Source organism: Colletotrichum fioriniae (genome assembly GCF_027942845.1).
Source record: "Colletotrichum fioriniae strain IMI 355084 chromosome Unknown scaffold_4, whole genome shotgun sequence".
In the NCBI taxonomy this organism is placed as follows: domain Eukaryota; kingdom Fungi; phylum Ascomycota; class Sordariomycetes; order Glomerellales; family Glomerellaceae; genus Colletotrichum; species Colletotrichum fioriniae.
In genome coordinates, this window is record NW_027076840.1 from 1,070,637 (window position 1) to 1,087,996 (window position 17,360).

General features: G+C 51.3%; 5 protein-coding genes across 5 annotated transcripts; 3 read left to right on the forward strand and 2 right to left on the reverse strand.

Moving 5' to 3' along the window:
• Positions 1-1,531: 1,531 nt before the first annotated feature.
• CDR1_4 (Multidrug resistance protein) lies at positions 1,532-6,390 on the forward strand (the record flags this gene model as incomplete). Its single annotated transcript, XM_053188204.2, has 7 exons — positions 1,532-2,375; positions 2,430-2,632; positions 2,726-4,261; positions 4,323-5,273; positions 5,344-5,577; positions 5,651-5,880; positions 5,964-6,390. The coding sequence occupies 7 exons, from the start codon at positions 1,532-1,534 to the stop codon at positions 6,388-6,390; spliced, it is 4,425 nt and encodes a 1,474-aa protein (XP_053054166.1).
• Positions 6,391-6,728: 338 nt separating this feature from the next.
• On the reverse strand, positions 6,729-7,436 carry N0V96_004136 (uncharacterized protein; the record flags this gene model as incomplete). The annotated part of the gene is made up of 1 exon (XM_053188205.2): positions 6,729-7,436. One exon carries the CDS (start codon positions 7,434-7,436, stop codon positions 6,729-6,731), a length of 708 nt encoding a protein of 235 aa, XP_053054167.2.
• A 2,066-nt stretch (positions 7,437-9,502) lies between these two features.
• N0V96_004137 (uncharacterized protein) lies at positions 9,503-10,276 on the forward strand (the record flags this gene model as incomplete). The annotated part of the gene is made up of 2 exons (XM_053188206.2): positions 9,503-9,755; positions 9,849-10,276. The coding sequence occupies 2 exons, from the start codon at positions 9,503-9,505 to the stop codon at positions 10,274-10,276; spliced, it is 681 nt and encodes a 226-aa protein (XP_053054168.2).
• A 1,500-nt stretch (positions 10,277-11,776) lies between these two features.
• Positions 11,777-12,937, forward strand: AAD14_1 (putative aryl-alcohol dehydrogenase aad14; the record flags this gene model as incomplete). Its single annotated transcript, XM_053188207.1, has 1 exon — positions 11,777-12,937. The coding sequence occupies one exon, from the start codon at positions 11,777-11,779 to the stop codon at positions 12,935-12,937; it is 1,161 nt and encodes a 386-aa protein (XP_053054169.1).
• Positions 12,938-13,640: 703 nt separating this feature from the next.
• N0V96_004139 (uncharacterized protein) lies at positions 13,641-14,573 on the reverse strand (the record flags this gene model as incomplete). The annotated part of the gene is made up of 3 exons (XM_053188208.2): positions 13,641-13,789; positions 13,851-14,217; positions 14,280-14,573. 3 exons carry the CDS (start codon positions 14,571-14,573, stop codon positions 13,641-13,643), a joined length of 810 nt encoding a protein of 269 aa, XP_053054170.2.
• Positions 14,574-17,360: the final 2,787 nt, after the last annotated feature.

The following is a 17,360-nucleotide window of genomic DNA, read 5'->3' on the forward strand; positions in this document are numbered from 1 at the left end:
GGCTCGATCCATCCTGGGCCGGTGGTGAGTAGGGCTCTGGGGAGCCACACTCGTCAGAAGCTTGTCGATGATCTGATCTTGACGCGGTAGGGTTAGCACTTGACGCTGAACGATTGTTCTCAATGCGTTCTAAACGGTCAAGGATGAGTGAAAGAGTAGCATTATCGTTGCCACTGAGGGTTTCAGCGTCAGTGCTTTCAGCAAGTGGCCTGAATTGGATGAGAGCTTGAAGTTAGGCTCACCTCGGGTGATCGGCCTCCCTCTTGGTACGTTTCCTAGGCCTCCTCTGAGGGTACTGGCATGAAAGGTTGAGTGTACTACATCGCTCACAAGTAGGTGTGTCACGACTACATCTAAGCTGGGAGGTATAAGCATGATGCAGGTTGCAAGCGGACTGAAGGCACAACGTACCTTTTTGCTGCGGCAATTCGTACACTACCAATGAAATGTAAGTCCTATGCCATCAGACTAATAAGAGCACCCAGATCTGCAGGGGCATGCCTCAAAGGATCGCCTGATGAGAATTCTCAGGCAAGCAGAGCTTAGGATTCTCGAATTGAAATTGATGGAAAATGCGGGCTTACCGAAAGGCCGTTCACAACCACAACTTCTTGCCGCTCCATGGGCACCGGGGTCCCGAATCTACAGCGCGCGGAATGCCAAGACTGTATTTCTAGATGGGCTTTGGATAGAGAATACAGATGACAGAGCCGCAACTGGCTCGGAGTATTCAAGGGTTTCAGTGCATACGGACGCACCGATCAGCTTTTGTTGTCGGAGATGGGGGAAACCGGATGACACGCGCCAGCGCCTTACGGGCCTCAAAACTGCAAGTCAACGTAGGCTAGGTAGGGTTCTCCACACAAGATCTCACTTCAGAGTCATGAACGGTGTGCATCTTGGCGTAATTATGGCTGGAGATGTTTCTCGGAAGAAATGATACAGTGACCGCGGACTGCCACGAGCTTGGCTTCGTCTAATGGACCTTCCCCCAATTGGGACCGCCAGCGGCGCTCTTCCCATCCTTGGCAGCTCTGACGTGCCGCGGTTCTCGTCTCTGAGTGGAAGATGGGCTCATCTGACCCACTTAACCGGCCTTTCGCATTTTCCGAAAGTGCGGCGTCGTCTCCAGCGCGCTCCTTCCCGGCCGTGGTCGGTTCGCCGGAACACCTTCCGGATCGACGACGCCCAAAGGCATTTCGCACTTTCCGAGAAAAACAACCTGCAACTTCTCCACCAGCACACAATTGTGGATGGAACTCAATTCGAATTTCGAACACAGTCATGGATACTCTCTCAATTTCTCTCTTCACAAGACAAAGAGCCTGTTCAATGTCGACAGTACATAAGCCCGGAGACCTTCTTGATGATCTAACGTGGAAAAGGCATGACTGGAGACTCATTACACGATCTACATTGCCAACTTTTTTTTTTAACACATATACTCTGACGACAAAACAACCCGAATCACATCTCCCAACTGAAAGTCAGAGGTGCCAAAGTCTGTCTTCCATCAGAGAAGGGTTGCAAAATGCCGGCACCTGCGATCTTGGACCCCGGTCCTCATGTGAATGAGCCCCATGCATCCACATTCGACGGTATCAGAAGCATCCCGATCTCATCAGATGCCGAGGAGGAAGCCGAAGAAGAAATCCACGACTTGGCTAGACGTCTAACTTCAGCGTCCCATGGAGGAGGGCATTCCCTGTTTCCTGAGCCATCCGACGCCACACTCGACCCAAAGAGCGACAAGTTCGATGCTCGAAGATGGGCCGCAGCTTTCTATAGGCTCCAGACCAATGCCCTTCTCGGAAATGCACCCAATACGGTAGGCCTTGCTTTTCGGGACTTGCAAGTCTATGGCCTGGGAACGACTACGGACTATCAGAAGACTGTTGGCAACTTCTTTCTAGAGGCTGCCGCCTTGACCTCCTGGTTTTCGTCCTCGGGAAAAAAGCAGCGCATCGACATTTTGCACGACTTGGAGGGCGTCATTCAAAGTGGAGAGATGCTTGCGGTGCTTGGTCCACCCGGCTCTGGTTGTACGACGTTGCTCAAGACTATCGCTGGCGAGACCCACGGTTTCTATATCGCCGATGGAGCAACTATTAACTATCAAGGCATCTCCCCGAAGGAGATGAAAACGACATTCAAAGGAGAAGCAATCTACACCGCAGAATTCGACCATCACTTTCCCTACCTAACTGTCGGCGAAACCCTCTACTTTGCGGCCCGGGCACGGTGCCCCCAGAATATGGATCTTCCCCATGGGATCTCCGAGCACCAATACGCGGAGCACCTTCGTGACGTTGTCATGGCACTTTTGGGTATCTCGCACACAAAAGAAACGCGGGTGGGAGACGACTTTTTCCGTGGTGAGTAGCTCAAGTTTTGACAACTTTAAGGTAACCTCAACTAAATCTGCATAGGCGTCAGCGGAGGCGAGCGGAAGAGGGTCAGCATCGCAGAAGCCGTTCTGAGCTATTCCCCCCTCCAATGTTGGGATAACAGCACTCGAGGTCTCGATTCTGCCAATGCAATCGAATTTTGCCGAACCCTTCGCATGCAGGCAGACATTTTCGGTTGCAGCTCCTCTGTGGCTATTTACCAAGCACCCCAAGAAGCCTATGAAGTAAGTTGTATCTCTTGTTCCCCTGCTATGCCATTTTCATCGCCAATGCCTATCTTCGCCGCTGGTGTGTTTCGTTGCTCATCATATGGACAGCTTTTTGACAAGGTCATCGTTCTTTACGAAGGCCGTCAGATCTTCTTTGGGAGGTCCACCGATGCGAAAGCCTATTTTGAAGAACTTGGTTTCCTGTGTCCGGAGCAGAAAACCACTGCTGACTTCCTGACTTCAATGACGAGCTCTTCCGAGAGAATTGTGCACCCCGAGTGGAGAGGCCGGACACCGCCGCGGAGTCCTGAAGAGTTTGCTCAAGCCTGGAAGGATAGTCAGAACCGCCGGAACTTGTTGAAGGAGATCGATTCATTCGAGCAGCAGTATCCTTTTGGCGGAGATACGCACAAGCAGTTCTCGGCCACTCGAAGAGCGCATCAGTCCAAAGCGCAGCGATCATCGTCACCATACACGTTGTCCTACGTGCAGCAAATCAGCTTGAATATTTGGCGCAGCTTCAAGCTGCTGATTAGTGAGCCGTGGATGACGATCACAATGTTGACGACAAATTTCTTCGAGTCTCTTATCATCTCTAGCATCTTCTACAACTTGGCACCAAACTCTTCCAGTCTCTACAACCGAAATCTCCTGATATTCTACACCATCCTCATCAACGCTATGGGTAGCATTATGGAGATTCTCACGCTTTATGGAAAGAGAAAGATCATCGAGAAACATGCCAGATACGCACTCTATCATCCAAGTGCCGAGGCAGTTGCCGCAATGCTCGTCGACTTACCGTACAAGATGATCAACGCGTTGTTCATCAATGTGCCAATCTATTTTATGACGAATTTGCGACGCGACTCAGCCGGGCACTTTTTCTTTTTCCTATTATTCTCCTTTATCATCACGGTCTCCATGTCCATGATCTTTCGGTTCCTAGGCTCCGTTACCAAGACGACCTCGCAAGCTCTGGCGCCCTCAGCAATTATTCTGCTGGCACTGATGCTGTTTAGCGGCTTTGCCATGCCTCAGCCATACCTCAGCGACTGGATTGGATGGATTCGCTGGATCAATCCCGTCTTTTACGCCCAGGAAGGTCTCGCACTAAACGAATTTATTGGACGGAACTTCACCTGCTCGCAGTTTGTCCCGACAGGAACCGGTTACGCAACTTCTACCTTGGATGAGCGTGTCTGTGATATTGGTGGAGCGATGCCGGGCTCCAATTCCGTGAATGGTGAAGAGCACCTCCGAGTGGTCTATGGGTTCCTGGCCGGCCATCGCTGGAGGAATTTTGGCATCTTGGTTGCCATCACCATCTTCTTCATGTCCCTCTATCTTGTCGCCGTCGAGCTGGTGTCATCTGAGAGATCCAAGGGCGAAGTTCTACTTTTCAAGCGTAGGGCGCTGAAGAGTGCCAAGAAAGGTCATGATGATATCGAGACTTTGGGAGGAAATACGTCGCAACCAACGGTACAGGTAGATGACGACAGCGACAACTCAGACCTCGCGAAGCAAACGTCTGTGTTTCACTGGAATGACGTCTGCTACGATGTGCAAGTCAAAGGCGAGACCCGCAGGATCCTTGATCACTGTGACGGTTGGGTGAAGCCCGGGACGCTGACGGCACTGATGGTGGGTTCCTGCCTTATTGCCAATTGGTTGCGAGACATAGCTAACATGCGTATCATCACAGGGAGTTTCAGGAGCTGGTAAGACGAGTCTTCTGGATGTCCTGGCCAGTCGTGTGACCATGGGTGTTGTCAGTGGAGAGATGCTCGTCGATGGGCAGCTCAGGGACTCTTCGTTCCAGCGCAAGACGGGATACGTCACACAGCAGGACCTTCACCTCCACACGGCGACCGTAAGGGAGGCATTGAGTTTTAGTGCTCTACTACGACAACCTAAGCGATACAGCCGGGAGGAGAAGTTGGCCTACGTTGACACAGTGATTGATCTCCTCGGCATGCAGGAGTATGCAGAAGCTGTGATTGGGGACCTAGGTGAGGGGCTGAATGTTGAACAACGGAAACGTTTGACCATTGGAGTAGAGCTAGCTGCCCGGCCGCAGCTCCTGCTCTTCCTGGACGAACCAACATCAGGTCTCGATAGTCAGACATCGTGGTCAATCTGTGATTTGATGGAGAAGCTGACGAGAAACGGGCAAGCGATTCTCTGCACAATTCATCAACCATCAGCATCGCTATTCCAGCGGTTCGATCGGTTGTTGTTGCTTGCCAGAGGTGGACGGACGGTATACTTCGGCGACATTGGCAAGAACTCACACGTTCTCATCGATTATCTCAGCCGGCACGGAGCTCCAGCCTACCAGCCTGGATCCAACCCTGCTGAGTACATGCTGGAGGTGATTGGGGCGGCGCCGAAGGCGCATACCGATATCGACTGGCCTGCCATATGGAGGGAAAGCAACGAATACCAGGCCGTTCAGACTGAGCTTGCGAGGTTATCCTCACATGCAAACGAGAAAGGTGCCACATCTACGACAGCAGATCACGATGGGTCTACGTACGCAGAGTTCGCTGCAGGTTTTGGTGTGCAAATACAAGAGGTGACGAGACGAGTCTTCCAGCAGTACTGGCGCAGTCCTTCGTACATCTTTTCCAAGTCCATCCTGACGTTTGGTTCGGTAAGTGCTATTTGTATTGCATTGAATCAAGTACGCCGTGAGAATCAGGAAAGCTGACTGACGCGGATAGGCCTTGTTCATTGGGCTTACACTCCTCGGCGGCAATAATACAGAACGCGGCCTCCGGAATCAGATGTTCGGCGTCTACATATTCCTCTTCATCTTCAGTCAGATGGTGCAGCAGATCATGCCGGTTTTCGTCTCTCAGCGCACCATGTACGAAGCCCGCGAGCGGCCGGCGAAATCGTATTCATGGATGGCATTTATGGGTGCTAACGTTATCGTCGAGATGTTTTGGAACTCTGTAAGTGAACACTAGCAGCGACACAAAACCCTTACCCCCACGCAAAACTCGAAACTGACAATTTGGCGGCTAGATCATGGCCATCTTCTCGTTCCTGTTTTGGTTTTATCCGATGAGACTCGATCGCAACGCCGAATGGACAAATTCCGTTCACTCGCGCGGTATCACGCTTTTTCTCATCTGCTGGGTTTTCTTTTTATTCTCGAGCACGTTCGCGCATCTTATGATTGCTGGCCTTGGCAGCGCCGAGGTCGCGGGTGGGATTATGAATCTGCTTTTCATTCTCATGTTTGCTTTCTGCGGGTAAGTGCACCCCAACTGTCACAATCTGTCCTGCTCGGTGTGGATTGAGAATTTTGATTGAAGCGAACTGACGATGATTAAAGTGTTTTGGCTGGCCCGGACGCATTGCCGGGTTTCTGGATCTTCATGTATCGCGTGAACCCGTTTACTTACATTGTCGAGGGTTTCCTCAGCGTTGGGCTTGCCAATGCACCAGTGGTATGCAGCGCTTCCGAGCTGCTCGAGTTCACCGCACCCGCTAATAGCACCTGTGGCGAGTACATGGCTGCGTACATACGGGAGAAGGGTGGCTACGTGGTGGATGCCGGGGCGAATGCTTGCCAGTACTGCGGTATGGCCGATACGAATGCATTTTTGTCGAGCATGAACATGAGTTTCGACAACAGGTGGCGCGATTTTGGTTTCATTTGGGCATTTTGCGTATTCAATATCGTTGCGGCGGCCGTGTTGTACTGGGCCGTAAGGGTTCCGAAGAATGATTTCAAGAGTCGCAGTTCGGGCATGGCCTGAGGTCGGAAAGTCCAAGGATAGAAAGCGTTGGGAAAAGAGAAATGGAAGAAAAAAGCATTCGATCTTGGTGCCTTTTGGCATGGGATATTTAGGGAATAATTTTCACGGTTTGAATAGAGCACCTAAGAAGGGAGTGTAAGGTACATCGAACGATGCAGATAGTCAATTCATGCAGGCCGTAGTACATTACATTGAAGATAGAATCGTTACACATCGACGCCGTATCAGTATGAGATGGAAGGAGAACAAAAAAAGAAAAATTGATTGTACAACAACCGCAGTGACGCCATCCACCACCTGCTCGCTTGGTTCTAGAAAGTCAGACAAACCAGATCTCTCTACTCCTGCCATCCGGCCATGGAGCTCGCCATCTCCCAGTCTCCGCTCGCGACTTGCCTCCAGCTCGACGAGATCTGGCACTCCTCGGCCTCGAGCTCGTTATCGTCATTCATGCGGAAGATGGTGACGTCGCAGCAGATGGACATGGCCATGAGGCCGACCTCGCAGACGTGGGGCTTGTGCATCTTGAAGCTCATGGGCGGGTCGGCATGCTCCTTGAGCATCTCCTTGAGGGTGGGCTCAGAGCGCTCCGAGTAGACCTCGGCGTCGCCAAAGAGGAGCGGGTTGCACATGATGGCGCCCTTGCCAATGTATTTCAGGGCGCTCTTGGGCTTGTGGCAGAGTGCGCCCCAGAGGAGCGTCTCCATCTCGATTGCTTTGGCGTGGTTGCGGAGCTTGATCGTGTTGAGGGGTCCTTCTTCCTCTGAATCGTCTTCTTCGTCGGTGTCGTAGTGGCGCATTTGTTTGGGCCCGCTCGACTCCTTCTTCTCCTTTTTGGACTTGCTCGACTTCTTCTTCTTCTTCTTTTCGACGCCGTCGGGGGAGCCTTCTTCGGGTTTCTTCTCACGGCGAGCTAGTTGTTTGCCTTCGAGGTTTGCGTCGTCGGCGACGCCTGAGAACTGGGGCTTCTTCTTCTTCTTTTGCTTTTGTTCGGCGCCTGGGCCGTGGGGGGAAGGGTCTGTTGTGAGACCTAAGACAGAAGGCATTTTGGGTGGTTTTGAGATTGGGTGGTTTTGAGATTGGGTGGTGGTGGTGGTGGTGGTGGTGGTTTTTGTTTACTTTGGATACGCTTCTGGATGGATGTTGTATCGCTAGATGCCGCTATGATATGCTTCGGATAATCGTGAACTCGTCAACTCGTTTTGTTCGCTATGTGTGTGCGGGAGATAGTAGGCAGTGGTTGGTGTAAGTGGGTGTGGAAGCTACGGAAACGTAATACTAAGACGGGGACGCAGGCTACTAAAGGCGATGGGAAAGAGGGCATGCATCATACGTCGTCTCTGTGCTTCAGTCACGCGGTCCCTGCGCGGACGACAGACGTTGACGTCCATGTCCCAGAGTTTTTCCCAGTGCTGCGTTCACTTTGCTGGCCCGAATCTTGGAATTTTCCTGCTTTGATGCACCGAGTGTGACGTCAGCCGTCGTGGCCGCACAGCGCGTTGGTGGATGAGAAACAGGGTTTCATCGGTGAGCAGCACGTCGTTCGCGGGGGAAGAGCTGGGAGCTCCCTCTCTCTTTCCACCTTACGCAGTACGTATGCAGCAAATCCCCATTGCCAATTGGGGGCTGGACGGCCACAGCGGCGAGCCCCGCACTGCGATCGATATGACATCAGGTCCTGCGGGATGCAACTGTGCGGCGATCTCTTAGACTCTTTCAGGAGTCCAGAACGCTGACTCAGCCAGGCTTTGCTGGGTAGGGCCAGGGGATATCCCTGATTTGAGGGACGAACAGGGCAGACGATGAGGGAGGAAGATGTCAGTCTATCCTATTGAGACACCGCGCAACAAGATTCTGGGCTTTGGTTGATATGTGTGGTTGAATCTTTTGTTGCCGCATAGCCGCTAACGTTCTTAGCTGGCGACGCATGAAAACCAACGGTCTCCCACATTGAGGTCCTAAACTAAACTAAGCTGTTACCGTGTCTAGCGAGGCCATTGGACTGAAGCGGGTTTCAGAGCTACTTGACGTTCACCACCTTCGAGAAAAAGCTTCCCCGCACCCGTTTGACAATGGAACAATTTGGGAATGTTTCCAGCGATGGGTTCAGTCACTAATGAGTGTCTTCAGCTCAAAGACCTGCCAATGGACGCGGCTGTGCTCCTATATTTCGGACAAGCCACGGGAGGCGAAGATGACGGATGAACGAGTAGTTGTTAGTGGACGCTGTTCTAGCCATCAGAAAACACCAAAGAAAACATTACAGGCATACCATCATTAGTCATAGAGCCAATCTCGGCTCGCTGGGCGTTAAGCAGTCTGTCACTTGGTGATCGCTTCAATGACTTCAAGAGGATGCTCATTGAAAATCTCATGTTGAAATCGAAACTGATTGAAGGCAAGAGGTAAGCCAGTATTTCAAGAGGCCGCCAGTGGAATATTGTCTGTCTTCAGGCAGTTCGCACAGCCCACTCTGCGCTTCCGAAGCTTACGAGCGGCCTTCTCTTCAAGGAATTGAAAGGTTATTCAAGAAGTGACAGCAGCCGACTGGCTCATTCATCCCGAGTAGAAACCCGGGGCTTAGCCGGAGCAGCCCGAACGCAAGTGGGGCGGGCCACGGGATTCTGCCGCGGCAGCAACAACGTATCTGCTGGTCCGATCTGGTGCCGATGCGGGGAATTGCATGGCTTTGCGACTTTACAAGAAGAATTCTGAGAAAGCAGCTCTTGCAACCCGAACAAGGACAGGGCCCAGATATAAACATATTGACTGACCGACTGACGCGACGGCTGGAAACATGGTTTCTTCTGAGTTCACTGATACTACTGCTCGGTGAGTAATGCAAAGGTGCTCAGCGACTCAACTCAACGTCCATGACTAAATCTTCAGGATTGGAAGCCCGCCCCTCTCGCCAGATAGCTGGGATACCCACGTCCATGTTTTCGATGCATCAATAGGGCCATTTGCGCCCGGTAGATCGTACACGCCCGCTCGAGCTACGGCACAGCAGCTCTTGGACTTTAGTTCCAGTCTGACCCAGGCACTACCTCTCAACATCGTACTTGTCCAGCCTTCGCCTTACGGAAGCGATAACAGAGTGCTTTTGCGCTCAATGAAAAGCTTGCGCGAGGGTGGCAGTCGCATCGTCCGAGGGATCGCCGTGGTCGACATCGAGAACATTTCTGACGCAGATCTCATGGGGCTGCATGATGCGGGCGTCCGCGGGTTAAGAATCAATAAGCAAGCAGATGGCAAGTCAACAGATCTCAAAGCACTTAAAGAAACTATTTTGCAGACCGCTTCGAGAATTCAATACCTCCCAGGCTGGAAGATTCAGCTCTTTTGCGCTCCTGCTATGTGGGAAGGTAAAACTCACTTCTAGCCGGAATTCGAGGTAGAGCAAAGACTAAAGAACGACCCAGATTTGTATGAAACGATAATTACTCTTCCGGTCCAAGTTATCGCAGACCATGTCGGCGGGATGCGAGCTCTGTCCAAATTGCAGCTCAACGCAGCAACGAGCAACCTAGACGATCCCACAAAGCAGCCCGGCTTCGAAGCTCTTGTCAGACTCGCAAGGGCCTCAAAGGTCATTGTCAAGCTTTCGGGATTCTATCGACTATCCGACAGGGTGGAATCGGGCTGCGAGGACATGGAACCGATTGTCAAGGCTCTGGTTGAGGCGGTTCCGCATCGCTTGATTTGGGGCAGCGACTGGCCTCATACTGGGGAGGGTAAAGACCGTGTGAATCGAGGCTTTGAAGCGGTGGAGGAGTTTAAAGAGATTGACGACGCCCGGATCATCCAAAACTTGAGAAGCTGGGTAGAGGACGAGAAGCCGTGGATGGGGTTAATGGTTAAGAATCCTGGGGGATTTTATGCTTGAGTATGTTTGAGCAAAGCTGTACTTCTTGAATACGCTGGCGTTGTTGTTGAGCAAACTTTACACAATTCCATCGGATAATGAGTTGGCGGTAGGTAAAGAGATGCATCGGGCGGCATGGTCCTCATTGAAATCAATTGATATTGAAGAAAAAAAACCCACGTGACAATGTTGTACTTCTTTCAAACCTATAGACGAGGTTGTGGAATTCCTAGAGACGTTGTTGGCCCGATAAGCGGACGGCTTAAGTCCGACGGCTCCTCCGCACACGTCAGCGGGCTAGTTTGCAGGGAATTGAGACCTACAAATCATGGGGATAAGCAACTTGCATGGAGCTAAACTAGTGTGATATCAATGAAAGAGGTTATTAGTTACCACCTCATGCTCGACTGTTGTAGAACAACTGGTAAGTGAAGCCATCCTGATAGTCTCTTGTAAAGCGTTTGTCAGCACAGCGTGTCGGCCATGGTACGAGACCTCGAATGGCTTCACAAGAATCTGTCTGATCTCGGTTTAAGCCATGGGCCCGTAAGCACTTTCATCTGGAATATCAAGCCCGAGAAAACACAAGTTGACAACTCGCAGCATCAGCTTTATTGAGAAGACCCATCGCAACGGACTGCCTAAGTCTTACAGCCGTTAAGTCCGATGAAAGGCATGCGCACCGCCCTCCCATCAATGTCGACGGACTCCGAGAACCCGCTGGGGTTACCCATGTTACCCAGTGCCGTGGGTCATCATGGAATTTTGTTGCTCCTCCATCTCGATTGCCGTCGGAAATTATCTAAGATTCCTTGTATATCCAACTAAGCTTGGAGACTCATAAGGTTGAGTAAGTAGAGCATGTCGAAATTTTGATACTATGCTTATGCGCACTATACATGTACGAAGTACGCATCAAGCCATCGCTGTGTTGCCACCCTGATGGCAGGCTTGTATTGTCTCAAAGTGCCGAGCTCGAGATTGATCAACTACTAAGACGTTTCCACTTGCTCGCTTCCGGGTTCGAGGTGGGCTCGGATCTAGTGGGATGGCGATCCACGCCAGGGACTCTGCAGCTGGGCCCCGCGAAGTGCCGCGTTGCATCCCAAGATCCGTACTACCTGCGGACGAATATCGACCCGCATCTGCCCATTTCCAGGATTTCAATGTCGAGGTCCAGAATGTCTTCCAACGTCATGGTGAAAGCACGGAGCACAAGCGGCCCCGATGGTAGACAAGTATGATTCTTGCCGCTTGGCAATGAAACCCTGCATGCGTTCTCGGACTTTGTTCCTATACCCGGGTTGCAGAGTTTCTACTCACCGCTTGGAGCTACTCCACGGGCGGCTTCACATGGCAAAGGTTGATATAAAGGCGAGCATGTTGAACGCAGTTTAATTTCTCTCGTTGTACTACTTCATCCAAAACAAGAAAGGCACTAGTCCATCATACCGTTATTAGCTCAACCAAAACCTCCCCCATCAGGTACTATTGTGCCCCACAGTTTGAACTCATCTCACGATGTCCGGCCTTCAAACCCTCTTCGCGCCGGCTCCCGAGCCCAAGACTGAGCTCGGTCGATACCGCGTTCTGTCCACCACCGCAGGTGTCAGGGTCTCCCCCCTCTGCCTGGGTGCAATGTCCATCGGCTCCGCATGGTCGTCCTTCATGGGTTCCATGGAGAAGGAAGACTCGTTCAAGCTTCTCGACGCATTTGTCGATGCCGGCGGCAACTTCATCGACACCGCCAACAACTACCAAAATGAGGAGTCCGAGGAGATTCTGGGAGAGTGGATGACGGACAGGAAGAACCGGGACACCATGTTCATTGCGACCAAGTTCACGACGCAGTACCGCAAACAGGCGCTCGGACCCGGCAAATGTGTCAATTATTCTGGCAATCACAAGAAGTCGCTGCACCTCTCGGTCCGGGATTCCCTTAGAAAGCTGCAGACGGACTACATTGACCTGCTCTACATCCACTGGTGGGATTGGACGACCTCTGTCGAGGAGCTGATGGACTCGCTCCACATTCTGGTCGAGCAGGGTAAGGTCCTGTACCTCGGTGTTTCTGATACACCCGCTTGGGTCGTTTCCGCTGCGAACACCTACGCCAAGGCGCATGGAAAGACCCAGTTCTCCGTCTACCAGGGTCGCTGGAACGTTCTCATCCGCGACATGGAGCGGGACATCATCCCTATGGCTCGCCACTTTGGCATGGCCCTCTGCCCCTGGGATGTCCTCGGCGGCGGTAAGCTGCAGTCTAAGAAGCAGCTCGAGGAGCGCAAGAAGGCTGGCGAGGGCCTACGTGCCATGTTTGGAGGGGACCAATCCGAGGATCAACGCAAGGCCAGTGAGGTCCTTGAGGAAGTTGCCAAGGAGCATGGCATTGAGAGCATTCAACAGATCGCCTTAGCGTATGTTATGCAGAAGGCGCGCTACGTTTTCCCGATTGTTGGCGGTCGCAAGGTGGAGCATCTGCAAGACAATATTAAAGCATTGAGCATTCACCTCACCGGTGAGCAGATCAAGAAGATTGAGAGCTTCAAGGAGTTTGATATTGGGTTCCCGATGAACTTCATCCTTGAGGATCCCAGAGAGGGTGGCGCAACGGCACCATTGGTAGCTGCTTCCGCACCCATGGCGTGGCAGTCTCAGGGTAAGCCGATTGGGCACGAGTAGGAATAGCACCTTGAAAGTTTATGCAGTTGAAACATTGAGATCAATAATCGTACGGTTCATCAAGAACTGAGTGTTCCTTGTTCATTAGCATTATCTTGATATCATCTGGATCCTCCGTTCGTGTATGTTGTCTCGTCAGATCATAAGTCTCAGCAATCAGCTAAGCTATCACTCTTCCGTCTGACCACTCAGGGCCTCATTTCTTCCGTATATCCGGTGTTTTGGATATCAATGTCTTCTGCGAGTCCACAGTCGAGCCTGATGATGTGGAAGAGGCACCAGCAGTAGACATTGATGCGCCTGACGAGACGATAGGAATCTTGTCTTCCTCAGGTTGCGCCACAGGTCTTCCTGATGCTCTCTCCGATCTCCTAACGGTGCTCCGAACCCTCATTTTGATAGCTTCGGGAAGATACTTAGTCTTGATTGCTGTGTCACGCAGCAGAACACGCAATACGGGGATGGTCGACGCCATGATCGTAATGGCTGTCTCAGCCCCGGCCCAAACGGCTAACTCCGCTCCCCCATCTGTAACTTGCATTAGATGAGTACTGATCATATGATAAGTGTCTTCACTTACGAGAAAAATCACCAGTGGTATCATTTACTGAACGCATGTATGATGCTTTGACAAACGCTGCTATTCCGGCCCTGTACCAAGTGCGTCAGACTCAGATTATACATCGTCATCATCATGAGTAACTTACAACATTCCCATACTCAAAGCCACAGACACACCGATCTTCTCCTTTTTGCTCAGAGTAAGACCCGATGACTCCTCGGCCGGCCTAGGCCGCATGAGAATGAGCCATGGGATGATCGACAAGGCGATATCGAGAAGGCCAGAATATACTAGTCAAAGTTTAGCATAACTCAGGAAGACTTGCGTAGACCATAGTGGATATTGTCTTACCACTAACGAAGATTCCGAATGAAACAACCCACTTGAGATCGTAGCAGGTTCCGTCGGCAAAAGGCTTCCATCTCTTCTCCAGCGGTACACACCCAATCCAAAATGATAAAGAAGAGAACGCAAAGAGAACATTCATAGAAATGATGGAAAACCACACAAAGGCCTTCTTCCACCCATCGCACATTCTTAATAGCGATATAGCAAATGCAGTCTTGCTCCAGACTTGACCGACAAATGAGCACGTGATGGAAGATAGGCCAACGATGGCTAATACTGTAATGTTGTCGACGGTAATAGGGAAGTCGGGTCGACCAAATCGGGATTTGATGATGAACTCATTAAGGGCCGCATCTGATGCTAGGACCAGCTATGAGGCAACTGTCAACACTAGAACAAGGATAGAGTTCTGCAAGAAATGGGAGTTCTTACCCAGGAGGCAATCAGGAGAATGTCCTCGATTCGGATCTTTGTATACGTGTAGGATATCTTGCAGTATATCCTCAATCCAAGGAAAACTGCTGAGAGAACGACTAGTGTCCACAGGACCGTTTGGATGTTCTCGGCTTGGGCGGTATCGTCTGCTCGAATATTGAGGACCAACAGCGTCGTATCCAACTCGGATCTTGTCAAGTATGTCTGATTGGCAGCTCTGGCCACAGAGCCCAGCTCTTTGATCTGACTTCTTGAACAGTGCTCACATCCTGGCGGAGGCACTACGGCCATATTCGATGTTCCGATATAGATGTCGGTTGCAGGAGGGACAGCGACACCTTCATGGCATGGACCGTCAGCACATGTCCGATGTATCTGACAGCGCGGAACGTTGGATCTTATAAGATCGACTGAATATGAAGCGTCGTATACGAAGAACACACCTGCCCTCTCATCCTTCAAGCGACAGGCAAGTGGCGCCGTTTCATTATGTATATGAGCTCCACGTGGAGACCAGTGGGCCACGAGAAGAACTGACAAGCTTCTGCCAGGATGACCATGACTGATTTAAGCCCTGGATTCGAAAGCTTCGCATCGCAGCATCGAGCGGACACACGCGCGTCCGATTAAGATCCACAGTCCGTTTGCTGTTGCTGCTACAAAATAGAGAGGCGAAGCCCGGACCAACATCTCTCATTTCGAGATATTGAGGCTCCGTGCGCCGGGGGGGTTGGAAAAATGAATGGAAGACCACCGAAAAAGCCTCGCTCTCATAGGACGGCACCTCTCCTCGGCGCACCCTACGAGGAATTCCTTGTGCCAAGCTTGTGCCAAGACAAAAGCGGCTCTTGGGCCTCTCCTTCGTCTTGACTTTTCTCCCTCCTGCCGGCGTACTCGCGGGCACGGCGATGTGGAGACGCAAGTTTCCTCTTTCTCATCTCTCGCTCACCTCGGGCCGCCTACTGGCTCAGCGAACGGGCTATTTGAGTTGTCACCACTGTCACAGCCATGTCGCGACTGAAGAAGAATCCCAGTGGCGCACGGTCAATGTGGCCGATACGGCCTTGTCTTTGCAAAAGCTTGACTTTCAATCAGATGTATGCTGCGTCCGATCAGGGCATCCCGGCTTTGACTCAACTCCCACCCAAAAATACTGATAGGATCTGTGAAGCGCGCTTCGCTTTCCTCACCCACCCACTGGCGGCTTTTCTCTTTCCCACTTTTTTAGGGAATCGTCTCTTATCCTTATTCGGAATGCCGCAGTTCCGCTGCAGCGATTCTTTTCTCCCATCTTTGCGGCCAACAGTTTGTCATCTCGCGGCAATGGTGAGGTTTCGCGGAAACAGCACCAGACATGGGGAACTGACAGTTGTTTCGCTTGTTTGCTTTTCCCCCGTTACCTGTAGCTTAACAGTCCTTCCCGTTGCGGGGGGATCTTGGCGTCTTAGAGGCATGCCCTTGTGTTTCCCCTTACTCGATCATTGTAAGATCTACGGTGCAGGTTAGCGGGAGACCATTGAGACCATCTATAAGACAGGTCACTATGACGAACCACCTCCTCAGCCCGCCACGGATGCATTCTAAGCTGTCAACACGACTCAGCGCTTTAAAATTCAGCTCTCTCGTAATATCCTCACTTACATGCGGCGGCGGCATGGTGAATGGGCCTCCCTCCTTTGGCCCAAAGTCGCCTGCAAGTCATTTCCAACGAAACGACTCGCCATGCACAATGCTGCTTGGGACGAAGAAGCAGGTCTTTCTCTTTTACCCGTGAAACCTCTTACTTTCCTGCCGCTCCTATGTGCATCCACTCAATTTCCCCGCGCCCCTCCAACTGCGACAAATCGGGAAGTGGTTGTGCCGGTGATGGGATCGTCCCAAGAGCAACGTCCGTCCATAGGACTTTCTCATTCCCTCTTCCTTCTCTGTCAGTATCTGAAGGCCAGGCCAGACCCCTTTGTTGGACTAGTTCGTTAAAAACAAGAGTTGGATTTTGGACGATGGCGACGAAACATTCACAGTTCCATTCCACTTTGCCGACAAAGCGCGATCGTGACAGACACGATGTTAATCGCAGCAGCGGTAGTAACATGTCAGCTTGTTAAGAACATTCAACAAGACAGGAGAGAGCCGTTTCTTCCGCACCACTTAGCAGCCACTCATGTACAGCTGCGCTCTCATCAGATGAATCAGCTGTTACTCACTCTCAGTAGTACAAAAGCCGCCAAGCAACGACCGTGCTTAACTTGCCTCCTGCAGATTCTTCCCAACCCTCTAGATGTCGGTTTTCTTGTGCACGTCTCATATCAGCCACTGCAGCTGAAGGAATAGCAAGGCATCTGTGACCAGATGACTTCAATGTTCCCTGAGGTTGCTATACATCCATGGCATCTTGGAATGGTCATTTACTCAGAGACTAGAACGAATAGACTTCTACATAGCTAGCTCATCAGCCTCAAGCGCCGATGATCGTGCATACTTGACGCAGCTTGGCCATAGCTTATCCTTAAACCCGTCGGCTGCAGCCCTTCATCCCTTACAACCCAGCCTCTCATCGGGGTATGAATCAAGGGCTTTGAAGCTTGAATCTCGGCTGGCAAATCAAAGCTTGCATTCAGCTCCTCCCGTCGGCACCTTTTTGGGGTCTCATCAACGCAGCAAAACAATGATCGCCGTGATGAAGCAGAAGCTAATAGTCATTGGTGATGTACTTTTAATTTATTACACTTCCTAATCAGACTTGGCGCATATGTTCTTGTGGCAGATACGACGTACGACTCGATGAAACGGGACAGACATCGCGACAAGTAAGTCACGAACAACACAGCGGCCGTGCACTTCCGACTCAAATATGAAGGGAAAAATAGGTGGAACAAAAGAATGAATCTGGCAGTTTGGAGCTCTGGAACTACAACTAGACGGATGCATTGTGGTCGATGTACGGCTAGGCTCAATTGTCGATGATGACTTCTTCCGAAGCCCTGTCACAGACCAACTCTTGATATCAATACAGATGAACAAAGCTTTACTAAGACCGTAGCTCTAATTATCTTAAGATCTGACCATAATGACATGACC